Source organism: Chiloscyllium punctatum, chromosome 22 (genome assembly GCF_047496795.1).
Source record: "Chiloscyllium punctatum isolate Juve2018m chromosome 22, sChiPun1.3, whole genome shotgun sequence".
In the NCBI taxonomy this organism is placed as follows: Eukaryota; Metazoa; Chordata; class Chondrichthyes; order Orectolobiformes; family Hemiscylliidae; genus Chiloscyllium; species Chiloscyllium punctatum.
Window position 1 is genome coordinate 50,786,510 of NC_092760.1, and position 27,331 is coordinate 50,813,840.

Genomic DNA, 27,331 nt, shown 5'->3' on the forward strand with positions numbered 1-27,331 from the left:
GTAATGGTGAAAGGTCAGAGGAGGATGGAGTGGATGGTGGGAAGGAAGATGGACAGCTAGGACAGGTCATGAGGGCGGTGCCATCTTCCTTCCCAACTATCCGCTCCACCTACCACCATTACCCCCACATTCATCCATCTATTGCACTCTCAGCTTCTGTCTTCCCTTCATCCCCACCCCCACCTCCGATTTATCTTATCACAAGCCTCATTCCTGATGAAGGGCTCTTGCCCAAAATGTTGATTCTCCTGCTCCTTGGATGCTGCCTGACCTGCTGTACTTTTCCAGCACCATACTCTCGACTCATAAGACAATCAACTCATTCCAGTTAAATCAGACCTCCTGTAAACCAACTATAAAGCACTGAGATCCTTTCTTGAATAAAGAGACAAAAACTTTAAGATGTCATCTCACCAGTGACCTGTACGATTGAAGCAGGACATCCTTACTTGTATCTTTACTTTTGTTCTGACAAAGGGTCACTAAACTTGAAACAATAACTCTGCTTTCAGTGTCCAGATGCCTGCTGTGTTTATATTCAATTTCTCAATTAATAAGAATTAGTATCCTCATGTCCTTCTTGATTACATGCTGAACATGCATGCAAAAGTTTTGTGACTCATGCAGTGGAACATCTAAATCTCTTGGATTTCTGCAATCGTTCTCCATATAGATAATCTGCTTTTTCATATTTCCTGCGAAAGTGAACAATGTAACATTTTTCCACATTATAGTCCATCTGCTATACTTCTTCCTGCTGTTACAATGCGATCAAAGGATGGATTGAGTTTTATGGAACAGGATAGTAGCACAGTTTTTCATACAGCAGGAGAAGTGGTGAGGTGTCTCCAGTGAGTGAGTAGGAAGTGCAGAGGTCAGGAAAAATCATATAGTTGAGAACCATTGAGTAGACATGATTTATGCTGTATGAAAGAAGTCATCCAAAGCGTTACTGAGAGGTGCATACAGTGTTAGAGTGATTGGTGAGTGTGATGTATAATATGGAAGATCATTAACCTCCTTCCTTTACTATTGTGTATTGCACTTTACCTGAAATATAGCACTGAACTGGGCCACTGATCAGGTCCAGGTGAGCTGGTTCTGATGGCATTGCTTCCATTGTCAGTTAGCAAGATACAGCACTGCTTTCCTCTTCACAAGCATACCCAGATCCCTCTTGACTGAAAAGACCATTTCTGGACCATTTCATCAAAACAACAGTAAATGACCCATTCCTGGCTTGCAACATCTTAAGTGATGTACTGCTGGGCTTTAGACATGGCACCAACAGCATTAACACTGGAAGATCCTGACTGTGACAAGCACTTTTACTTTTCTTGCTACCTGATTATATGAAATTGATATATAGTCTTGTTCATAATTAGTGAGTATAAAGCAGAAAATTACATGAGAAAAGTCGCCATAAGCTGTGGTGAACTGGACATTATGAATCTAACTCAAAAATCACTTTTCTTGAAAACTGGAAAAATTATCCATACTTTACTTATACTTTTTAATGCCACTTTCCATCTACATTGATTTGACTTAGGCTCTTAATGACTCAAGTCATATATGTATCAGATTTAAGAAGATTGATCATTTGATCTGAGAACATTTTCGTGTAAGAATTGTGATTTCTTTTACCTTCCACTTATTTTAGACTCAATAGTCCCTTCAAATCTTTACAGTTGTCTCCCACAGCATTAACAGCATCTTAAGTGCAGCCACGTTCGGTCTGATCTCCTGGTTCTAACATTCTTTAATATTCTTGAATCAAAACTTTCTACTACCTCTACTTGGCTGTTGCAGGAGGTCAGCTTAGGTGTTCTTCAGTTAACCACAGATTTGAACTCTAATACCCAGCACACAATATTTTAAATGAACCCAAATTGAAAGAAATATTCATGCTCAACAGCCAACTTTTTCTAAAACTGAAAAGCAAACACTAAAACTGATTGCACACATATCCACAGCCAGGAATCTGTTCCCCTGCAATTATTTTCTTGTTGACCATTTATTTAATTTTTTTCCGTAAATGTGATCATTTACTGAAAGCACGTGCTTTGCCAGAACTCCTTTCCTCAAGCTAGTTCTTAATGTCACCCAATATAAGCTTTTTTTTTCAAGAGTACACTGGCCGTCACACTATACCCTGGCAAAGATAGGGTCTGCTCAAAACTTTGCTGCAAGAAGAAAAAGACACACGTGGGCTCTCACACACAAGTTAGGGAGAAATAAACTGACAGAGACAGGGGGCATGATGTGTAACTGATTCATTTGGCTTATAATAGTAGTCATAATAAACTTGTTAAAGATTATGAACTCTCATTTTCTGAACTTAGTATATGGGACAGCTGGTGTGTACAAAACCTAGAGGACTTGTGCCAGTATCGTATGGGATTTGAATTATGCATTGTGATTAGCATTTGATCCTTATAGTTTTTTTATTAGATGTAGTTTCCTGTTAAGTATATCAAATGTTTATTAATTTAATGTCAGCATTTGTGAAGTGGAACAGGGGCTTTTTAAATCCCTCCTATTAACAGCTTAGTTGGTAATTATGTTAAATAGTCCATGTATTAGATTATTGCTGTATTCATTGAAGATAATTTTTCTTACTTTAAACTGCAGAAAGTCTTCACAACTAAAATTCCTTTTTAAGTATATATCTAATATTTAACAATTTTGTACTAACTAGAGAATAAAGATATGTATATATTTTTGGATTTTGGAGTGTTGGCTGGCAGTGGGTGTGGTGTGGTGTCGAGACCAAGCAAGGTTGGTCTCCGACATTGTGGTTGGGGAGGGGGACGGGGGGGTGGGGGTGGGTGGTGGCATTGGGCTACTGTTCAGGCCAGTGGGGACCTGCTGAATCTCTGACCTTAAGGGCTTTCTTCCAAGCCTTCCAGACTCAGACCGTTTGCACATCTAAATCTTCAATGGAGACGTGTGAATGAAAGGTGCCATATAAGTTCTAATGGAGCACATTTATAGTTGTAGATATGTTTTTTTGGTTGCATAGTCAAAGGCTAGACTTTGGGAATTGATAGTGCAGATGTAAGAGATTTATAGTATTTCCAGAGTTGCTTAAGTAGACATAAGTTAATTTAGCACAGATGAAAAACTGAACGTGAGATATCCTTGGTCCATGTAGTTAGTTACACACTAGTTAACATGTGATGACAAAAGCATGCAGATATAATTGTGAAGACTCAAATGTCCAACAAATGAACAAGCAAGTTAAAATTAGTAAGTGTAAGGGGAGTACTTCTTAATCAAGGAAGACCATAGTCAGGGAGTACCACGCCAGTCAGTCAATTGCATCATCTGATCTCAGTCCTGGGCTTTGGGCATGGTCTGTCAGTCACTTGGGACATTTGCAGCCAAGGGTTTTGAATCATCACAGTCCATTGAGTAGGTCATGGTGAGTTGTGCAGATCCAGTGCAGTCGGTCCAGAGACTGGTGATCAGTCAGGGAGGTCGATAGAGATCAGTTGGGGTCTTGTCAGTCATTATTCAGGGCTGTTGTTCCATGTTGGTCCAGAGTTTGGGCCATGGTTTGGACCTAGGGTTCTTTTCACTGAAAATCAAGGGGGATTATCAGCAGCCACTGCAGTGGTCTACAGTTGGGGATGCAGAGGAAACAATAATTGTGAAGGGCAGTCATTTAAACATATAAAGGTGAAAGATGATACATCACAGAGTACATAGGATGGGGGAAGAATAAGCTGTTATTTGATCTTCTTTGTTCTCTTTGTATCCCAACATTCCCTAAAAAAGGCAGCATTGCATAAAGGATAAAGTTGTAAAAATGTTATAATCCAAGGCATGAGATAAACAGCACCAGAACCTTGTGCAGCCAATGAGACCTACCAAGTTTGGAAAGAATTCTGAGGGATAGGATCTATGACTATTTGGCAAAGCACAATGTGATTAAAGGCAGTCAGCATGGCTTTGTGAGGGCAGGTCATGCCTCACAAATCTTATTGAGTTCTTCAAGGAGGTGACAAGACACCTCCTCAGTATGAAGGTCGAGCAGTGGATGTGGTGTATATGGACTTCAGCAAGGCATTTGATAAGGTTCCCCATGGTAGGCTCATTCATAGAATCAGTAACTATGGGATACAGGGAGATTTGGCTATCTGGATTCAGAATTGGTTGGCTGACAGAAGGCAGAGAGTGGTTGTAGATGGAAAGTATTCTGCCTGGAGGTCAGTGTTGAGTGAGGTCTCGCAGGGCTCTGTTCTTGGACATCTGCTCTTTTTGTAGTTTATATAAATGACTTGGATGAGGAGGTTGAGGGTGGGTTAGTAAATTTGCAGATGACACAAAGGTTGGAGGTGTCGTCGATGGTATCGAGGGCTATTGCAGGCTGCAGCATGACATAGACTGGATGCAGAGCTGGGCTGAGAAATGGCAGATGGAGTTCAACCTGGATAAATGCAAAGTGATGTATTTTGGAAGGTCGAACTCGAATGCTGAACATAGGGTTAAAGACAGGATTCTTGATAGTGTGGAGGAACAGAGGGATCTGGGTGTGCAGTACATAGATCCCTCAAAGTTGCCACCCAAGTGGATAGGGTTGTTAAGAAAGCATATGGTGTTTTGGCTTTCGTTAACAGATTGAGTTTAAGAGCCGTGAGGTCTTGCTACAGCTCTACAAGTCCCTGGTGAAACCCACACTTGGAATATTGTGTCCAGTTCTGGTCGCCTACTATAAGAAAGATACAGAGTCTTTGGAGAGGGTGCAAAGAAGGTTTACCAGGATGCTGCCTGGATTTGAGGGCTTGCCTTGTGAAGAAAGGTTGAAAAAGCTCAGACCTTTCTGTTCGGAGAGGAGGAGGAAGAGAGGAGACCTGATCGAGGTATACAAGATAATGAGAGGAATAGATAGAGTCAATAGCCAGAGACTTTTCCCCAGGGCAGGATTGACGGGTACAAGGGGTCATAGTTTTAAGATATTAGGGGAAAGGTATAGAGGAGATGTCAGAGGTAGGTTCTTTATGCAGAGAGTTGTGTATGCATGGAATGCGTTGCCAGCGGTGGTGATGGAAGCAGTCATTAGGGACATTTAAGCGACTGCTGGACATGCACATGGATAACAGTGAGTTGAGGGGTGCGTAGGTTAAGTTATTATTTTTTACATTAGGATTAAACCTCGGCACAACATCATGGGCCAAAGGGCCTGTTCTGTGCTGTACTTTTCTATGTTCAATGTATTTGTGAATTATCAAACTTAGATAAAACTTTACAACTAAGTTATGGGAACGATTTGCAACATGCCTTAAGGCCACATTTTCCATTAAAGGTACTGAAATGAATGGGATATTTTGGATGATACCAAAACCTACTAAAAAAACAGTATCTTTCAAAAACAAAGTTATAAAAATACTGGAAATCTGAAAGAAAAACAAAGTTATTCAAAAAACTGAGCACGATTTGCAGCATATGTGGAGAGAGACACTCGGGATAAAAGGGCTTTTGCCCGAAACGTTGATTTCGCTGCTCGTTGGATGCTGCCTGAACTGCTGTGCTCTTCCAGCACTACTAATCCAGTATTTGATTTTCAGCATCTGCAGTCATTGTTTTTACCTCATAAATCTAAGCAAGTCATTTTCAACTCAAAACATTAACTCTGTTTATGTCTGTGCAGAATTTGCCAAATCTCAAGTTTTTCCTGCAATTTGTTAGTCCATGGTTTGAAAATGGACCTTTCTTAATTATAATAGCTTATGTAACTGTATAACTTATTAAACATTCGTGTTTCAGGATAAACTTAATGTTTTTGGACAATTAGATAACACAGTATTAGCTAATTCAAAAGATGAAAATGTCCCTCTAATGGTTTAATGTATCAAAATGTTTAAAATAATGCAGTCTTTTCATTTATCAGCATATAAAGCACTATCTGACCTTTCTCTTCAAATGTCTGTTTTTCCAAGGTGGTTTCCTTGGTGCAGTTGCTATGTGACCCATTCTACAGAACACTCGAAGGTTTCAAAATACTGATTGAAAAGGAATGGTTGTCCTTTGGCCACAAGTTCAGCCAACGTAGTAATCTAACTCCCAACAGCCAGGGAAGTGGCTTTGCACCAATTTTCCTGCAATTTCTGGATTGTGTGCACCAGGTAAAGAGAACTTTTCTTTCCCACCAAAATTTATAGATCAGTTTCTGAAGGTATAAAATTGCATCAAGAGTATTAACGTTCATTCATCGATCTGTACACATTAAAACCAAACCATAACTAAACTCAGCAATATGTGGATGATTGTCATGGAAAAACTTTGAATTAAAGCCGTTTTGCTATACAGGTATGCAACATAGGGTTCAAATGACATTAAATTTAAATTAGGTTCCCTACAATGTGGAAACAGGCCCTTCGGCCCAACTAGTCCACACCGAGCCACCGAAGAGTAACCCACCCAGACCCATTTCCCTCTGACTAATGCACCTGGCACTCTGGGCAATTCAACATGTCCAATTCCCCTAACCTACGCATCTTTGGACTGTGGGAGGAAACCGGAACACCCAGAGAAACCCACGCAGTCAGTCACCCAAGGCTGGAATTGAACCTGGGACCCCGATGCTGTGCACTGAGCCACTGTGTCACCCCAAATAGACTGGTTTATCAAGTGGTTTATCATGTTCATGTTCTGAATATGCCAATTGTGGGTTTTTTGCCAATTATGTGCAGGTAAAGTTCCTTGGGATTTTTTATACCACTTTTATGAGTTGTTGTTCCTGGTGAACATTATTGCACAGAAAACCTAATTTCCCAGAATAAATGGTGATTTGAATTGAAATGCTGCTATACCCTAAAAAGTAAACACCACTGAGCGTATTTGCTGTCTTCTATTTTAACATATGTTAGTGTTTCAAGATGAAAATCTTGTTAACTCTCGACAGAAGCTAACTCTGAAAAATTAGCCTGTCTAGTTTATCAGATTCTGTCATGTCTGTTGTGAATGTTGATCACTCTAATAATTGTTCGAAGTTTAGTTTCTGCATTTATTTGTATGTGATATGTCTTATATTATATTTTTCCAACAGATTCATCACCAGTATCCTATAGAGTTTGAGTTCAACCAATATTATCTTAAATTTTTGGCTTATCATTATGTGTCCAATCGCTACAAAACCTTCTTGCTGGACTCTGATTATGAAAGATTAGAACATGGTATGTTACAACCCAGTTAACCTGTTTTGTCTGCCAGCTTTATGAAGTTTTTTTTCCCAAGAATCCTAAATTCTATTAATTTAGTCTATGAAATAGTGTATTTTTTTCCTATATTGTCACTTCAGTCTTTTGCATGAACAGATGCAATCATACATTTGTCGCAATTTAATGTGAATGCACATTTATTAAAATTTTTATCACATATTTAGGACAGTTCTGACTACTAGCACTACAACTGCATAACTAACCAGGCCTCCTTCCACATGCTTGATTTTGCAGTATGTAGTATCATTCAGTGTTCTGCAATCCCACTGTTATCCTTTTTCCAGACTTATTGACCTTTAATTGTCACTTCACTGATTTCAACTACAGGATCTGTTTGTGATAACTATTCATTTTTAGATAATCTATCTGTGGTTGGATTTGAGAAACACCTCAAGTAACTGCCTAAAGAACTATGATATGTAAAAAAAAAGCATTGTGTGAAGCCACTTCCTTATAAATAGACCACTATTTGTATGCATTTAATGAACAGATTAAGAGTATTAAGATCTGTCATTCTTTGCTTGATTCAGTTTACAGCATTTTTATCCTCAGGAGCAGAAAGCTGTGGATTCAAGGTTTGAGTGCACAATCTAGCCTTAAGATTGCAGTAAGAGAGATTTTTTTTGGAAAATCTGACTTTTGGATGAGATTTTAAGTCATCTGTCTGCTCAAGCAGATGAAAAAAACTCCCATAGCATTATTTGAGGAATTCCAGCAGATTCTCCTGATGTGTTGGCCAACACTCCTACATAGGAAAAATGCTAAAATCAGATTCTCTGGTCATTCATAGAGAAATAGACTCTTCGGTCCAACTCGTCCATGCCGACCAGATATGCCAACCCAATCTAGATCCACCTGCCAGCACCTGGCCCATATGCCTCCAAACTCTTCCATTTCATATAGATGCCTTTGAAAATGTTGCAATTGTACTAGCTTCCACCACTTCCTCTGGCAGCTATTTCCACACACGCACTACCCTGTTGCCCCTTAGGTCTCTTTTATATCTTTCCCCTCTCACCATGCCCTTTAGTTCTGGATTCCCCCACCCCAGAGAAAAGACCTTGTCTATTTACCCTGTCCATGCCCCTAATGATCTTATAACCCTCCATAAGGTCGCCCCTCAGTCTCCGATGCTCCAAGGAAAACAGCTGCAGCCTATTCAATGTCTCTCTCTATAGCTCAAATCCTCCACCCTTGGCTACGTGCTTGTAAATCTTTCCAAGTTTCACAACATCTTTCTGATAGGAAGGAGACCAGAAGTGCATGCAACATTCCAACAGTGGCCTCATCAATGTCCTGTACAGCCGCAACATGACCTTCCAACTCCTGTACCCAGTACTCTGATCAATAAAGGAAAGCATACCAATCACCTTCTTCACTATCCTATCCACCTGCAACTCCACTTTCAAGGAGCTATGAACCTGCACTCCAAGGTCTCTTTGTTCAGCCACACTCCCTAGGACCTTACCCTTAAGTGTATAGGTCCTGCTAAGATTTGCTTTCCCAAAATGCAGCACCTCGCATTTATCTAAATTAAACTCCATCTTCCACTCCTCAGCCCATTGGCCCATCTGATCAAAATCCTGTTGTAATGTGAGGTAATCATCTTCACTGTCCACTACACCTCCAATTTTTTTATTTACTGCATGTAGAATTTTATTCCATTCAAGTTGGCTGTTGTGTTTGCTTATGTGATGAGTGTGTCTGTGCTTCAACAGTAATCCATTGGTGGTATAATGCTTTGGGTTCTCCTGAGAATATGACGGATGAAAACCAAGAGTATTCTCTGCCTGGATAGTTATTGTGTTACACAGTTGATCATAACCTTCTGGGGAGAAAAGGTCACTTGCAGTACATTTCAGCTGGAAGACCAATTCTGATTGATCTTGACCTGGAGTTTGTTATAATAACAACAGCAAAATCTATCATCACTCACTGTCATTACTACTCTGAAACTGACAGCAACTTATGGAATCCATATATGTATTTTTAAGTACGAAGGTCCAAAGTTTCTTGTCAGTGATTCCACACTGTGAAGCTCTTCTTCACTACTAGCACACTTCATTTAAATAGAAATCACTATGTATTGTGTTTTGTTGTAAAACCTCTTGGGGAAAGTTATATCCTTTTGAATAATGTCGAGCTGGGCTTTTCTAAGGAATACTAAGTTGATAATTAATGTTAAAAAGCTTCACTGCTTCTAAAAAGCCTATATTTGTGGAATGCAATTCCTCTGTTATTAGTTCATGATTAATGTTTTTAAATTTATGATTTTTCAGCATCTGCCTTTCTCCCATGTGTATTCTCAATTAATTTATTTCACACCCTACGAAATTCAAAATGAAACAGTGCAATTTATTTCCTGCTATACTACTATCTATGAGAATAATTAATGTAATTAATGTGCTTACCCTGTTCGTATACATCAATTTTGTGAATGCCTAGACATCTCCTTGATTTATCACTGGATTCAAATTGGTATCAGGAAAGGGATAATCCATGCATTGCAAATCACTGGATCTTGTCAACAGCTTTCATCAAAGTGAGCTCTTGTAGATTTTCAGTCAAAGAACTTGCACAGAAATCACAATCATCCATAATGTACAATAAATGTTTTCATTGTATAAGACTAGATAGTTATGAGTTATAGTTATGATATTGCGTGGCTTGTCATGATATTTTATTTATAGTAAGTGCATTTTTTATCAGAGTAAATTGATATCGTTGTGCTTACAATTAAGAAGATCAGCTGAAGCTGCTTTGTGACTGATGAAGTGGAATTATGATAACTGTTCTCCTCTCTGTCTTCACTAAGTAAAATAATAAAAATGGAAGTGACATTATTGGATAAATACTTCATGGAGGAAAATTTGCAGGGAAATGAGGGAACAGCAGACAGTGGCTCTCACTAAGTTGCTCTTCAGAAGATCAGGTGCCATCTCAGTGGGGCCAGGTGATAGCCTCTTGTTGCTGTACAGCACTGTTCTCTGATTCTCTGATTTGTTTAACTGTAATGATACAAACTTAGTGTCTTCATAAATGAAAGCAGCTTGTTGTCCTATAATATTGCATTGTGAGGAATACATCCTAGCAGTTTCCTGGGACCCTGTAAGTTGATAAAGCATGCATTGTTTCATTGTCCGAAATGCAATCTCTCTATTATTAGTTCATGTGATTATTTTATTTTAAATTTGATCTTTCAGCTTCTGCCTTTCTCCCATGTGCATTCCCCGTTGATTTATTTTGCACCCTGTGAAATTTTAAATGAAACAATGCAATTTGCTATCTGTGAGAATAGCTAATGTGATTTTAGGTGCTTCCCCTGCTTGTTCACATCTACAATTTCTATGCAAAATCATTGATTTAACTTTTATCTCCTGCATTGATTCTTGCTTTAGCATATCTTGAATTAAAATTGCTCTGGGCCTGTTTATAAATAAAACTGATTCCCCCCCCCCCCCCGCCCCAAAAAATGTGCAAGTTTTAAATCACTGATCTGTATTGCTGTGACTTTAGAATCCCTACAGTGTGGAAACAGACCATTTGGCCCAGCAAGTCCACACCATTAAACATTGGATTAAGACTATTCTGAACTTTGTTGAGACTGTTTGTCTTCCGTTTTCTTCAAAATGTTAATTTGCATTAAATGTGGATACTGATTAATTTTACTAGGAATTTTATTTGAGGACAAGGTGGACAAACAAGCAAAAAAAGGTCTCTGTATTTGGGAATGCATTGACAGAATTCACAAGAAAGGGCCTGTTTTCTTCAGCTATCTGTATAGTCCAGAAGAAGGAGAGGTATGATATGTTATATAATTGTATGCATTTTTTAAAAAATCACTTTCATCAGTATAAAATCTGCATTTGTTTTTTTTTAAGCTTTATTTCTTCTTAAATAATACAGTAAATTATTATTATTTGTAGAAACATATACTAAGGCCCTGCATAAATATTTCTGCTCTGAAGAAGTGGGATTACTACACAGGAGAAACACTTTCCACTGGTCCTTCGTATGATTGGGACATGGCAACTGTGAAAGGAGGTGTTACTGAGGAACAAGAACAGACTGATGGTTCAGTTCCACAAACTCTCAGAAAAGTAGTGTGGCCATGTTATGACAATGTCAGTAAAGTACAGCCAGATGCCATTACCAGGCTGCTTGAGGTAACCCAAATTTTAATAACTTTAGTGGCACTAAATTAGAAACAAGCAAACAACTAATGGGTTTAAGGGTACACAGTTTTATTTGACGAATGCATTTGCTTGACTCTTCATTATATGGTGATATAATCATCAACATGAAAAACTGATTAAGCTAACATTTGTGACTAAGGATTTGGTTGTAAAATGTGTTTTAAAGATTCCATAAAAGTGTAACTGTATGGAGATCAGGAGTTGAATGGTTGGGAGTTGACCCTTTGGTGATACCTAAACTGACAGAAGGATTTAGATTAGATTAGATTATTTACAGTGTGGAAACAGGCCCTTCGGCCCAACAAGTCCACACTGCCCCGCCGAAGCGCAACCCACCCATACCCCTACATCTACCCCTTACCTAACACTACGGGCAATTTAGCATGGCCAATCCACCTGACCTGCACATCTTTGGAGTGTGGGAGGAAACCAGAGCACCCGGAGGAAACCCACACAGACACGGGGAGAACGTGCAAACTCCACACAGAGAGTCGCCTGAAGCGGGAATTGAACCCGGGTCTCTGGCGCTGTGAGGCAGCAGTGCTAACCACTGTGCCACCGTGCCGCCCACATTTAATAGAGTAAATGCAAATAAATTATTTCCTTTGAGGAAATCTAAAACAAGGGGCAAAATCTTGAAATTAGAACTAAGCCATTCAGAAGTGAATTCAGAAAACACTCTTCCACACAAGAGGAAATGGAAATGTCAAATCCTCTCTCTCTCACACAAGCCTATTGGATACAGAGTTAGGACAAATACTCTAGAATTGATTGATTGTCCTCAGGGAAGCTATCAAGATTTTGGCAGAATGAAGGCAGGTTAATGAAATTGAGGCAAGGATCAATTATGAGCTGACTCAATGACAGAATATGCTCAATGAACAAAGCCTACTGGTATTTAAATTCCTAAAGTTTGACTATGTCTGCCATCTTATTAGATTTTCAGGAGTTCCATAACATGTGGGAGGAGAGACCTTTTTTTTCTATTCTGTCAGTATAAATCTGTATCTGAATTAGATTATTGTATCAAATTTCACTTTCAATAATCATGATAAAAATCTAAGTTTTTAGTGGCATTTAGATTACTGCAAATGAGTTTTCTATATATGGATGATTGAGTTGATATCAACTCTGGCTTCTAAGGTTATACTTTCTGTACTTAGGAATTCTTTGGAACATTTAATTACAGGAGATTGAAAGGCTAGAGAATGAAGTGAACCAAAGTCCTGAATGGTGGAAACCAGTTTGGGATCGAGTAAAAGTCAACCTCAAAGAAGATGTAAAAACAGAGCAAAATGTAAGTATGTCACAGTTAGGAGACTGGTGCTAACCCAATGTGTTGCTTTACAGAAGGCAAAAATCTTCAGGTTAAAATGGATATCAGTATTTTACCACAAAACTAAATCAAGAGCATTGATGAGGGTGACATGCTAGACAATGATATAATGAGGGATCATGTATAGATTTAAAAACATGAAATATTTGTAAACTTTACAGTGGGGGATGTGGACGTCACTAACTGGCCAACATCTATTGTCCATCCCTAATTACCCTTGTTAGCAGGCAGTGACAGGGTTTTGATCCATTGACAATAAAGGAACAGCAGTATGCTTCCAAGTCAGAATAGTAAGTGGCATGGAGGGTAAGTTACATGTTGTTCCCATGTATCTGCTGCCCTTTTCCTTCTAAATGATAGTGGGCATCCATTTGGGAAGTGCAGTCTTGGTGAATTTCTGCAGTGCATCTTTACACACTATTGTGATTATGCGTCAGTGGTAGAAGGAGCAAATGTTTGTGAATGTGGTGATGATCATGTAGGCTGTTTTGTCCTGGATGGTGTCCTGCACATTGAATGTTGTTGGAGCTGCACAAAATCTGGTAAGTGGAGAGTATTCCACCAGACTCCTTATTTGTGCCTTGTAGATAGTGGACAGGCTTTGAGGAGTCAGGAGGTAAGTTACTTGCTGCAGGATTCAACCCACTGTTCTGCTCTTGTAGCCACTATATTTATCGGTATTTTCCAAGCAATCCCTTTAGAAAATATAATACGCACCTCTGGAATGGCTGGGAAGTGAACTCAGGACACCCTGGCTCAGAGTAAGGTACACTGCCAGATGAGACCACAGTATTTATATGATTAGTCAAGTTTAGCTTCTGATCAACGATAATCCTCAAGATGTTGATGGTAAGGGATTCAGCAGTATTAATATCATCAAATGTCAAATGACAAAGCTTGGTTTCTCTCTTGTTGGAGATGGTAATTGCCTGATAACTATGTGGTGCATCAACAAACCTCTCTAGTGTAACTCCTCCACTTTCCACACCGCCGCCCTTGAACCCCACTTCTCCAACCACAACAAGGATAGAACTCTTTCCCCCCACCCCATCCTCATGTTACACCCCATGTATCCCAAGATACAGTGCATTATCCTCTGCTATTTACGCCATCTACAGACAGACCCCACCACCAAGGATATGTTTCCTTCCCCACCCCTATCTGCACTCCGCAGAGACCATTCCCTCCATGTCTTCATTGTTAGGTCCACGCCCCCTACCAACCCATCCGACACCTGCCCTTGCTGCCACAAGAGATGTAAGTGATTTTCCCGCACGTCCACCACCCCATCTACTGTGTCCATGCTCTCGATATGGTCCCGTCTACATCGGGGAGACAGGACATCAACTCGCAGAGCGTTTCAGGGAACATCTGTGGGGGGGAGAAACACCAAACACCCTACTGCCCATGGCGGACCATTTCAACTCCCCCAAGGACATGTAAGTCTTGGGCCCCCTCCATCCCCAAATCAAATCCACCCGCCAACTGGAGGAAGAATACCTCCTTTCACCTCGGAAACCTTCAACCACATAGCATTAACATCAACTTCACTATTTTCCAAATCTCCCCACCCCTCTACCTCATTCCAGATCCAATCCTCCAACTCAGCACCACCCTCTTGACTTGTCCTATCTGTTCATCTTCCTTCCCACCTATCTGCACCTCCCTACCAAACTATCTCCCCCCTGTATCCACCTGTCCCCTTCCCACCTACCCCCCCCCCCCACCCAAACTTTATCTGTCATCGCCCTCCCCCCTTCTCCTTCCACATTTGTGATGAAGGGTTTATAACCGAAACGTCAACTCTCCTTCTCGTCAGATGCTGCCTGACCTGCTGTTGTTTTCCAGCGCCATCCTTTTCTACCCTTCCACTCCAGCATCTGCAGTGCTCACTTTCTCCTACATTTGTCAGTCCAAGTATGGATAGTGTCCAAATCTTACAGCATTTGCACATGGACTGCTTCAGTAACTGAACATTATGCAACCATCAGTGAACATACCCACTTCTGACCTTACAATGATAGGGAGGTCATTGGACCAGAACACTACCCTGAGGAGTAGTGTTTAGATGTCCTGGGGCTGAGATATTAACTTCTAACCATCTTAACCATCTTTTCCTTGTGTGAGGTGCCAACCAGCAGAGTTTTCCATCTGATTACCATTGATTCCAGCTTTCTCAGGCTCTTTCATACCACACTTGATAAAGTGCTATCTAAGATTCGTAGAGTCATAGAGATGTACAGCATGGAAACAGACCCTTCGGTCCAACCCATCTATGCCAACCAGCTATCCCAACCTAATCTAGTCCCACTTGCCAGCACCCGGCCCATATCCCTCTAAACCCTTCCTATTCATATATCCATCCAAATGCCTCTTAAATATTGCAATTGTACCAGCCTCCACCACATCCTCTGGCAGCTCATTCCATACATGTACCACCCTCTGCGTGAAAAAGTTGCCCCTTAGGTCTCTTTTATATCTTTAACCTCTCACCCTAAACCTATGCCCTCTAGTTCTGGACTCCCCGACCCCAGGGAAAAGACTTTGCCTATTTATCCTATTCATGCACCTCATAATTTTGTAAACTTCTATAAGGTCACCCCTCAGCCTCTGACGCTCCTGGGAAAACAGCCCCAGCCTGTTCAGCCTCTCCCTGTAGCTCAGATCCTCCAACCCTGGCAACATCCTTGTAAATCTTTTCTGAACCCTTTCAAGTTTCACAACATCTTTCCATTAGGAAGGAGTCCAGAATTACATGCAATATTCCAACAGTGGCCTAACCAATGTCCTGTACAGCCACATCATGACCTCCCAACTCCTGTACTCAATACTCTGACCAATAAAGGAAAGCATACCAAATGCTTTCTTCATTCTCCTATCTACCTGTGACTCCATTTTCAAGGAGCTATGAACCTGCACTCCAAGGTCTCTTTGTTCAGCAACACTCCCTAGGACCTTACCATTAAGTGTACAAGTCCTGCTAAGATTTGCTTTCCCAAAATGCAGCACCTCGCATTTATCTGAATTAAACTCCATCTGCCACTCCTCAGCCCATTGGCCCATCTGGTCCAGATCCTGTTGTAATCTGAGGTAATCCTCTTCGCTGTCCACTACACTTCTAATTTTGGTGTCATCTGCAAACTTACTAACTGTACTTCTTACGCTCGCATCCAAGCGCGGTCACACTTGATCACCTATGGAGTTCAGTTCGTGTCCATGTTTTGACCAAGATTGTAATGTATTCAAGAGCTGAATGGTCTTAACAGAATCCAAACTGGGTGTCAGTAAGCAGGTGAGAAGAACCTATTTGATGGTACTGTTGATGATCCTTTCAATTACTATTTACATCGCTAGGTAAATACCAGTGTTGCAAGTAGAACATAAGGTTGCAAATGTTCTGGAGCATAAGTCTTTTGCACTATTACCAAACTTTGGTCAGAGTCCAGAGATATTGCAGTATCCAATTGTCTTTAGCCATTTCTCAATATAATGTGGAGTAAATTGAATTAGCTGAAGACAGGCATCGGAAATGCTGAGGATTTCTGGGGAAGGAGGCTACGATGAATGATCCACTTGTCACTTCTAACTGAAGATTGTTGCAAATGCTTTAGCCTTATCTTTTGCACTAATGAGCTGCCCCGCCGCCCCCATTATTGAAGATGAGGGAGCCATTCAGTCACCCAAGCACTTGCTCACAATCTACACACTCACCTACCCACTGACCCATACTCTCATGCACTCACTCGACCACTCACTCAATGCGAACCCCACTCTTAAATATTCAAAAAAGTGCTTGCTGTCCATCTAGCTAGTTCACTCAGGGTTTATTTTCTTTCTGATTTTTTTAATCATAATTTCTGGGTTTTAAAGCCTCCGTAATCCTCTAACTTAATATTGCATGGAGAACTTAAGTTTCAAAAGATTTCAAAACTAAAATAATTTATTTCAGATTCTTTATCATATCTGGATTAGCTTCTTTAAAAGAGGTCACTAAACATTCACTGTGAACATTGCAGACCTTTTTTTAAAAGATTTCCAAGAAATAACATGACTAGTGAGAACTCATTGCCTTGTGGTATGCCTAAGTGGGGTTGTTCTTTTGAAAGTGATAGGCTTGGAGAGGTTTTTATTTTATCTGCTTCAGTTGGAGGGAGCTTTACAATGAATAATTGATCTCTACCATCTCTGAAAAGAAAATTCACTGCATCAATTCAGGGCGAAACCTATTTGTTTTCTCTAGAGAGTGATAAAAAGAACATCTCAAAATTGTATTTCCTGAGCCAATTTGTCTGGAAGACATTAGAGAGAATCATGCAGAGTTAATGACTAGACATGCCAGAACATTCTCTGCTTGTTCTTTTTGCTGTCAATAGAAATGGAACATTACAGTACAGTACAGGCCTTTCGGCCCTTGATGTTGCGCTGACCTGTCAACAATAACACATTGGCTAAAGCACGTTTTTAGGAAGTGTGTTGCTGGAAAAGCATAGCAGGTCAAGCAGCATCCGAGGAGCAGGAATGAGGAAGGGCTCTGGCCCAAAATGTCGATTTTCCTGCTCCTTGGTCGCTGCCTAACCAGCTGTGCTTCTCCAGCAACACACACTCAACTCTGGTCTCCAGCATCTGCAGGCCTCACTGTCTCCCCGCTTTTTTAGAAAACCAACCTCTGGTGTGTGTATATGTGCTTATGTGTGAGATTTGAGGATACTTATTAAGATAAGCATTTATACTTTGATAGTACCTGCTGTGCAGGACTGTTATTGCATCTTCAGTCGTACTAAGATATATTTTGTTGAAGCCTTTTGTCTAGCACTCAGGCCATTCTGCAAGCATATTGATGTTAAACAGCATCTATACTGCATGAGAGGAGAATGCAACAATTAATGATGATTGACAGTTAATTGGCCTTGTTTAAATTTTGAAGCATGCAAATTGACTGTGATTAGTCAGGACATTGCCTTGAGAAATGAACCAGCAAAGACTGTCACATGTTTTGTTGAGCTGTGGTGTTGTTTCATCTGTGAAGTGCAGGACTTTTGTGTATTAATATATGTAGTTTCCAGTCCATGTTGTGTGGCACACTGCAAGCATAACTGACAACCCTAAATTAGTTGTCAGTGTAATTCTTTGAACATTCAGCATTATTTACCAAATGTTACCTAATTGCAAAATCACATCTAATGTTGACACTGGTTTTGAAACATAGGCTGGTTTGGAATTGGTCAGGACCTTGCTTGTTGGAAACAGATTTATGCTGTTTGATATGATTCCACCAGTATTTGGAGGTACAGCAAACTTGATACTGAAATAGAGCATATCAAAGCCATTCTGTGTGATAATGGCTATCCTGATTAGATAATTTCTCACGATATATCATGCAAACTCATGAAATGCCCTAAGGTGGTCACACGTAGTTCTGAAAAATGTGTAGTCCATCTCAAATTACTCTAGAAGGATAACTTTAAATAACAGGGTGAAGCTTGCTGTTTCACACTTCTACTATGCAGTAGCAACAAAAATCATGTTCGCCACCAGAAGGATTAACTGTAGATATGATTCTGCTATTGGAAAAGTTTAGGATTAGCAGTGGGATCACAGTGGGTACTTTTGTATGTACTGGAAACTATACATATTACTACAGAGGTTCTTTGCAGACAAAAGAACATTTATCGATACCGTTCTGAAGAAGAATCACTGGTCCTGAAACGTTAACTCTGCTTCTCTCCACAAATGTTGCCAGACCTGCTAAGTTGTTTACAGATACTGTGTCTGTTTCAACCCAACAAATAGTTGAAAGCTATCTGCTGATTCATTTCTCGGCAATGTACTGACCAAAGTCTGGCAGTTTTTCAGCAGTACTCAAGTTCTGTACTACCAAGCGATTATTTATATTGAAACTTTATTGAATTTATTTTGTTTTGATAAACATATACTTGTGTTTATTAAGAAACTTTTGGTGGATAGATCTTTTTGTTTAAAGTCTGATTTGGATAATATCAAAATGGTTGTCTTGAACTTCTCTGGAAATATAATTTTTATTTTTCGTTTTGACACATGTAGTAGTGAGACTAAAGCAACAGTGCACTTTTTAAGCCTCAGACATGACACTGGCATGCAGGAGAATTTGTAGCTACTTCTCCTTTGCATCAGTCATAAATAACAGTTTCCAAACGTGTTTTGCTTTCTATTTGTTCCATTGCAAATTCCAACTTTTCTGCTGGGCTTCTTCAGTAGTCTGCCCCGTGCCCATTTCCTGTAATTTCCTAATAGAATTAAGTAACACAGCAGGTGAAAGGGGAAAATATATTGCAAAAAGAAAGGAATACAAACAGAAGAGCAAGGAAAAGGGAAGTTAAGAAACAGAAGGTATCAGAAACTCGGGATGCTGGTCTTTTGCTCTCAAAGTCTAGAATACAGGAGATTAGAAGTGACCTGCAGTTATACAAAGCCCTAGCTACGTAAGTGAATTACACGGGCAGTTTTAGACAGCACACCTGAGGAAGGGTCTGTTGGTCTTGGAAGTACTGCAGCCTAGATTTATTAGAATTATACTTAGATTCTGTGGGTTAAATTACAAGGCAAGAATTTCATGAACAAGCATATATTCTTTGGAAATGAGAAGATGAAGGGGTGATTTATTAAGTTTTGAAGAAATTGCAGGTAATTGATAGTATAGAAAGAACCTATTTTCACTAATTGGGAGATCTTGGACTAGGGAGCATAGTATGAAAATTAAAGTTAGATTTTCAAGAGTGAAAACAATGACTGCAGATGCTGGAAACCAGATTCTCGATTAGTGGTGCTGGAAGAGCACAGCAGTTCCGGCAGCATCCAAGTAGCTTCGAAATCGATGTTTCGGGTCCGAAATGTCAATTTCGAAGCTACTTTTCAAGAGTAAAGCCAGGAAGCATTTCTACATGTAAACAGTGGAAGAGTTTGAAACTCATTTACACAGGGCATTTGATGGTGAGTCAATTGCTAGTTTAAAACTAAGATAGATGCATTTCTGCTAAGATATCAAGGGATCTGGAGCAAAGTTAGATACATAGAGTTAGGAAATAAATTATCCATGATCTGATTGAATGGAACAAAGGGTTCTAGAGGGTAAAGTGCCGATCGCTATTTTTGTTCTGTTTCTAACTTAAATCTAACTTACCCTTGTTTTTCCTCCTTGATCGTTGAATCTTGTTATTTACGGAGGTGCTGTTTTACTCCCATTCACTGTGTCCTGAACACATCACTGCCCTCATACCCTTAATTCTTTCTGTATGTAGAGAGACTGAACAGCTTCTATGTTTTCTTTACTTTTGTAGTTTTTCCCTGAGTAAGTTATCCATGATTTATTGTGGAACATCTTCTAGAATTTTTAAACTCCTGGTGGGAAGCATTTTGGATGCTAGAACAGACTTAAATGGAGGAAGTTAAATATTTAACATAGAATTATTCATTTTGTTTACAAAATGCTTATGTGAAGATACCTGAAAGCAAATTGTTGATAGGATGGAAGATGTTACAGGAGCAGTGCATTACTGAATCTTTTTCTGAATTTTTTGTTTAAAGTTCATTTTTCACTTTTGTTGTAACAGAGAGCTGCTTCATCACTCATGGCATCTAATTTGCAATCCTTTCAAAGAAGGTCTATGCTACATTTGGCAGACAATGGGATTGGTGAGAATGATCGGAGCACCACCACATCACCGTCTAATGGAGTAAATACGAGGAGAGCAGCCACTCTGTATAATCAGTTTTCTTCAAAGGATGTGGAGAACAGGTCTGATCATACTCCAAGTTGCTCCCCCTCTTTTGCTTCAATTATAAGCTGATCACTTTCCCTATTCCCAAAGCCCCAGAAAAATCTGTTTGAGTCAACAACTTTATGTTTAGGCTTTCATCCTTATAATGGATATTCAGTTTTGCTGAAAACAAGACACATTTGTGAAAGCTTTCATCTTGCACTCATTGGTATAATTTGTAAAAATACCAATTTGAAAACAGCACCTATAATATATGGAAGGAGTGTTCTGATTAGTTGTTAGTGGACTCTCTTAGTAGAGACATTGCCAAGGAGAGTGCACAAGTTAGTGATGATTGACAATTAGCTGCCAAACTTTGTTGAAATTTTAAACCAGACTGATGACTCTGGTCAAGGCAGTAACCTGAGTAAAGAACAGCTATCATCTATTTTATGGAGCTGAAACAAGGGCAGTGTGTGTACATGCTCTTTTTGTCTGCAAGGCACAGGGCCCTGTTATTAATATACAGAGATTCCAGTGCATGCAAGCAAGCCACAGCAAGGCTAGCTGTCAATCTTACTAAATAATCCTGAGTGTGAGAATAATTACATTGACAATTAATGTAAATGTTGACTAATCACAAAAGCACCTAACATTGGGTATAATCAATACCTTGTTTGTTATGAACAGCCACAGGTATATGCTGTTTCAAACAATCTACCAGTCTTTGAGAAATATGAACTACATACCTAATGTAATGCTACCATCAACTCAACAAAACAAATAACAGCCATTCACTGGTTCATTTCTCAGGGCAGTGCCTTAATTCAAATTGCTGGTTCCATATCGGAACTTCTTTGTAATTAACTGATGCATTTTCTATGCCATGCCTCTTCCAATCAGATTCCACTTTCCAAACAAATTGCACTTTCTTCGCAAAAATATTTTTTCTCTAAATTGGCATTTTTTGCAAATTGGCCTGATGAATGCAAGTTGAAAAACTGACAAAATATTTCCTTTCTCAGCAATTGTTAATTAATATTAAATCTCTGAATCTAATGAATAAAGTCTTATATATCTCTATTTAACATTTGCCAATTTTTAATAGGTACAAAGTGCAAAATGTCAACCATATGAACCTTAATTAGAAAATATACTGATATTTTGGATTATTGAAACTTTAAAGAAAGATTATGACCTTTTAAATTATTTACTTAAAATAATCAAATGTCTGTCAAATGTCACCTGATGTTTTTATTTCTATTTTTGGTAGATCATTTGAAGGCGTACTTTACAAGAGAGGTGCTTTACTGAAAGGGTGGAAACCTCGATGGTTTGTTCTCGATGTCACTAAACACCAGGTACAATTCATACATGAAGACAATTTAGGCAAGCTGTTATACAAGAACTTCTTAATCATTCAAGCTATAACTGAAAAATATGCAGAAGAATTCTAAATTTTATTTTACATTACATAAGCTGTGGATTTTCCGTAGAGAGTGTGTTTCCTTTAATCTCATTATTCTTGAATTCAATTTCAGCCTATTGGCAGTATAATTGAGAATTAAAAGCAGGAGCTTATTATAACTGATTCATTCACTTCATCTTCTAGTTGCGATACTATGACACTGGTGAAGATACAAACCCTAGAGGATTCATAGACCTGGCTGAGGTTGAGTCTGTTATTCCAGCATCATCAACATTAGGCGCATCTAAGCATTCAAATGAGAGAGCATTCTTTGATGTAAGTTTTATCACATATTTTACAAAAGCAATGAAGGCAATATTTGACCATCTCCTTGGAACCCAAAAGTGCAGCTGTAAGGATGAATGTAAATGAATATTTTCACTGTTTGTGTATGGATGAATTTCTGGTCAGGGATTATATGCTAACACAAGATTTTCCTTTAGCTTAGAATGGATTTCAAATTAGCTTTACTATGTGATTTTTTTTGGATTGATCTAGTTTTTGATGAAAGATTTTCAGCCTGAAATGTTTACTTTGTTTCTGACCGCAGATGCTAAACTGCTGAATATTTCCAGAAACTTCTAATTTTGTTCCAAATGTTCAGAATCTGCAGTATTTTGATTTTGTGTTCTGACATTTTGTTACAATCCAGTTTGGTGTCATTTCCAAAAATTGATACTATTATTCAGTGTCCAAACATTTCCTATGAACAAAAGAAATCTCTCTATAATTCCTACCATATTGTTGACGTTTTTTAAGACTGCAACATTTCTATTTTACTTCAGTACATGCTTGGATTTCTACCTGAGTCAAGTAGTTAACATTCTGGGAACCCCATTCTTAGCATTCCTCTTTATGCCCATCGATGCCAATTGGACAGGGCCAAGTGCAGCATTTTTAGTTCTCTCTCACCCCTAGGTATCTCATACTTCTACTTGTATCCAATATGGCTTTGATGTGTTTGGTTGTAAAGTATCGCCCATGGATCTTAAGTTGGGTAACGTGTTGCTACAATGTTCTAATTCAACAAAATTATAAATATCTCTTCACAGCTGAAACAGAATTAGATTATCTCATCAGCGTAACATGCATCGCTGAAATCCCACAAGAATACATAACACTTTGCTGCAAAAAATAAATTACATCACTTATCTACTATGCACAGCTGAAAGTCATATAAGTAAACAGGATGAAAGTAAATAGTGTGCATCACCAAACAGTGAGGAATCAGTGAGTTATACTTCAGGTTGTCAAATTAATAAATATGTTTAAAGAATAGTAGTGTAGACATTTAAACTTTTCTTCTCGTTGATTTTTTTTTATTGATCCCAGAATATGCATCCAAAGTGGAGTTCCATCATCATCATAAATATTTGTGTGAATTAAAAAATAGTGCTGGAAATCAGACATTAGATTAAAAATTGATGGTGAAACTCAGCAGGTGTGGCAGCATCTGTGGAGAGAAGCAGAGTTAACGTCTTGGATCCAGTAACCCCCCCCACCCGCCACTCTTTAAAATAATATTGCCATAGTCCCGAGGGCTGGTCTCTCCATTAGATGACTTGTGGTGTTTTAACCTGGGGTCAGATGGGACTTTGATGGTAACTTGAACCAGAATGTAAATTGAACCTGCACTGTTATGAACCAGCTATCCAGCAACTGAGCTAACTGACCCAAGACCAATAATAACACTACACTAATAATGCAAGGTTAATTTTTGTTGCAAAGCAACAGTTGCATATTACTTTTGACTGACAGGAGTAAGATTTGGTTGATGTTTTCTCAGCAGTTGTATTTAATTTAACTTCCTTTAACAGGTCATGATTGTTTCAAGTTCTTCACTATTACTATTGTTATAACTTACAAAGAAAACTATTTGGAGGTAGCTATTTGCTAATAAAGTACATTAATTGATTTTGATTACATGAGATTTTCTTTTCCATAAGCAGTGAAAAGATAACTTAAAATACTGCAGACTAAAACAACTGAGAAATGGCATGATGTAGACTGCCTGGGATTTAATTCATTTGAAATCTTCACCCGAAGATGCTAATTTTTTTTATGTCCACCAAAGGTTGCCTTAGCTGCTGAATATTTCCAGCATCTGCAATATTCAATAAGTGCTGATTATTTTTAAAATTATTTCTGGAGAAGGTTAGCTATTAATCTTTAGCAAAATATTGTGTGAATTCAACTGTCACATGAATTTACCTATAATATTTCTGGACATAAGCTGTGTTCCAGCCATCCTAGTGGATTTACATATCTTGTTTAGTTACTGGCGGCTGGCAGGACTGGGGCGTGAATCCAAAGGTCAAACTGGTCAATCAGAAGCTATCTTTAGTTGAGTAAACATATACAGACATTCAGTTTACTAGTATCCTTTACTGTTCACATCTGTTTTTAAAGTAAAAATAGTTCTGTGAACTAAAAGACAACCAAGTTACAGAAATAGCTGCCTCCCCTAATTACTTGGTTGATATAGAATGGCATTAAAAATGTATGACAATTGTATCTACTCTGGAAAAAAAAGAATCCGATAATTTAATTTCAGTATGTTCTTATTGAATTAAGTAGCAAAGTTCACAACAGGAACTGTAAACATGAATAATATATAAGAGAAATGTAAGTTTCCTAATCATGGGATGTCGTAAAAGTCCTGACCTAATTAATTTATATTCTCATGGATCCTAACCATCTGCACAATCCGACCTAGAAGGACTTATTCCTTGTTTTAACAAGTTCCAGTTAAGGATTGGATACATTTTAAGTTTAATGTAGCTTGTGACATATTTCTGTAGTTTCTTTTTCATATGCTTAGCTCATTTGTACTTTATGATGCGATGTCTTGGAGAATATGCAATTCCGAAAGACATAAACACATTTGGTAAAGAAACTGCATTGTTTTTCTGTTTAAAATTTTAATTTGAATGACTTTTTTTTTTCCTTTTAACGCAGTTGAAAACAAGTAGACGTGTTTATAACTTCTGTGCACAAGATGTACAGATTGCTCAACAGTGGATGGATAAGATCCAGAACTGCATTTCAGATGCCTAACAAGATGTATTTTAAAAAGACCAGGTGGGATTCCACCAGTCACGAGATTAAAACTCAGCGCCACTGAAATAAATAAACAAGATAATAAAGGTGTTAAAGGATTATATCAGTCAAACAGGTGAAAACCACGGAACGTTCAACAGAAGAATCTGGCAAGCAGCTTCAGCAAAAGAAACTGGTTCTGATATCTTAACATATCCCATTGCGCTTTAACAATGTGAAATGTAAACTTCAGCCACTAAAGTCTTTAATATACTGTAATATAGTCATGGATCCTTTGCTTTGATGGTCTTGCTTGCAGTTTTCAATCATTGACGTCTAGAACCACTGTGGATAGCATGAATTTAAAACTGTCCAAATAACTTGTAAATAACGTTTATATTGTACTTTACTGCACATTAGTACCTAAAGCAAAAACAAAATCTGTCGGAGCAGTACTCAAGTCTGCAAACGACATTGGAATGTTTGCACTCGTGTGAAACAGAAATTAGAGTGCAATAACATTCAAATGGCCATTCATAATCAAGACCTGTTCTGTTTATGTCAGTTTTGTAGAATATGTATATAAACAGACAAACGTTTTTTCAGCTTACCTTGATATTTAAAGAGGTTTTGCACACTAAAAATAAGTAACCTTTTTTAATTTTTTTTACTGTTGATATTTTTTTAAAAAAATAGTTTTGAAGGCTTTGTGTTATTGCTGTACTGAAAACTTTATTCCACATTTTAACAATTCCCAGCTATAAACTGGAGACTTTTATAAATTTTATGTAGCTTGTGACAAGTTTCTGTGGAGTCCATGCAGCATGTTTATTACCTTTGTACTTTTCAAAGAATTGTATATATGGCTTAATTTGATTATATGTCTCTTTCCGGAATTGCTGGATATTCATAAATCTAATTTTAACCACTTAATGTTTTATGGAGCACTCAAAAAAATCTATTAAGTTCATGTACTAAGTCATATGAGAGCAAAAGAATTATCGTGCACAGCTAAGGTAAAACAACAGGTGTGCCATTTCACTATGAGGTATACGTCTACTAAAATAGTCTATAATTTCATGTTAGCTTGAATGGATTGTCAGAAACTTTTTCACCATTCCAATAATATGACTTTGCTAATGATCTTCAAACAATAGATTCAATTTGCACATAACCTTGTTTTAATTTGTCAAGTTTGTATATACCGTTCATCTACTTTGTAAAATACTGATATTGTCTAGTTCTTCGTTGAATTAAAAGCAACATCACTAATTTTTTTCAATCAGTTTTATGTAAATTTCTTTGTGACATTGAATTTTATGATTTGCTTACACTAAAGAGCTTGTAAAGCAACTTGATGAAATGAAAATTATTTAAATTCAGCAAGGGATTAAGAAAAGTCAATTGATCTTAGTCTTGAAAATGTCAGGGATAAGTTTTTGGAGAGAGATATTTCCAAATTTTCACTTCCCATTTGTGTGGAAAAAGTGCTCCTTTTGTTCAACTCCTAAATGATCTAACTCTAATGCTTCCATTCCTTCATCTGCTTCCATTCTGTTGAATTCCTTTGTCACTTCAAGTATTTCCTCGATCTTTTTTAACTCAAGGGAATTCAGGTCAAATATATGCAACCTCCTCTCAGTAATGTAGCCTTTTAAACATTATCATTCTGTTGAGGGCACTATAATCGAGCCTAAGAATCTGTGTCAAAACCTGAATGGTACAAATAAGATCTGATCAAAAATGTGACTATGAAATTAGTTAAGAAACAGAAAGCAGAGAATACTGGCAAATGATTGAGTATTTCCCTCCAATCTGAAAACAACGATGTCATAGGGTCTGTTTCCCAGCTGTACATCCCTTCGGTCCAACTCGTCCAAGCCGACCAGATATCCCAACCCAATCTAGTCACACCTGCCAGCACCCGGACCATACCCCTCCACACCCTTCCTATTCATAAACCAATCCAGATGCCTTTTAAATGTTGCAATTGTACTAGTCTCCACCACTTCTTCTGGCAGCTCATTCCATACACATACCACCCTCTGAGTAAAAAAAGTTGCCCCTTGTCTCTTTTATATCTTTCCCCTCTCGCCCTATGCCCTCTAGTTCTGGACTCCCCCACTGCAAGGAAAAGACTTTGTCTATTTATCCTATCCATGCCTGTCATGATTTTATAAACCTCGATAAGGTCACCCCTCAGCCTCCAACGCTTCAGGGAAAACAGCCCAAGTCGATTTAACCTCTCCCTATAGCTCAAATCCACCAACCCTAGCAACATCCTTTTAAATCTTTTCTGAATCCTTTCAAGTTTCACAACATCTTTCCAATAGGAA

The 27,331-nt window shown here is 38.5% G+C and overlaps 1 protein-coding gene across 1 annotated transcript in view; it reads left to right on the plus strand.

Moving 5' to 3' along the window:
• sbf2 (SET binding factor 2) overlaps positions 1–26,277 on the plus strand; it is a 568,047-nt gene extending 541,770 nt beyond the window's left edge. The window contains 9 exon segments of the mRNA XM_072592265.1: positions 5,943–6,128; positions 7,052–7,178; positions 10,896–11,023; positions 11,150–11,389; positions 12,609–12,716; positions 20,342–20,526; positions 21,762–21,849; positions 22,101–22,232; positions 24,915–26,277. Coding sequence (XP_072448366.1) covers positions 5,943–6,128; positions 7,052–7,178; positions 10,896–11,023; positions 11,150–11,389; positions 12,609–12,716; positions 20,342–20,526; positions 21,762–21,849; positions 22,101–22,232; positions 24,915–25,013 — 1,293 coding nt within the window. The 3' untranslated portion in view covers positions 25,014–26,277.
• Positions 26,278–27,331: the final 1,054 nt, after the last annotated feature.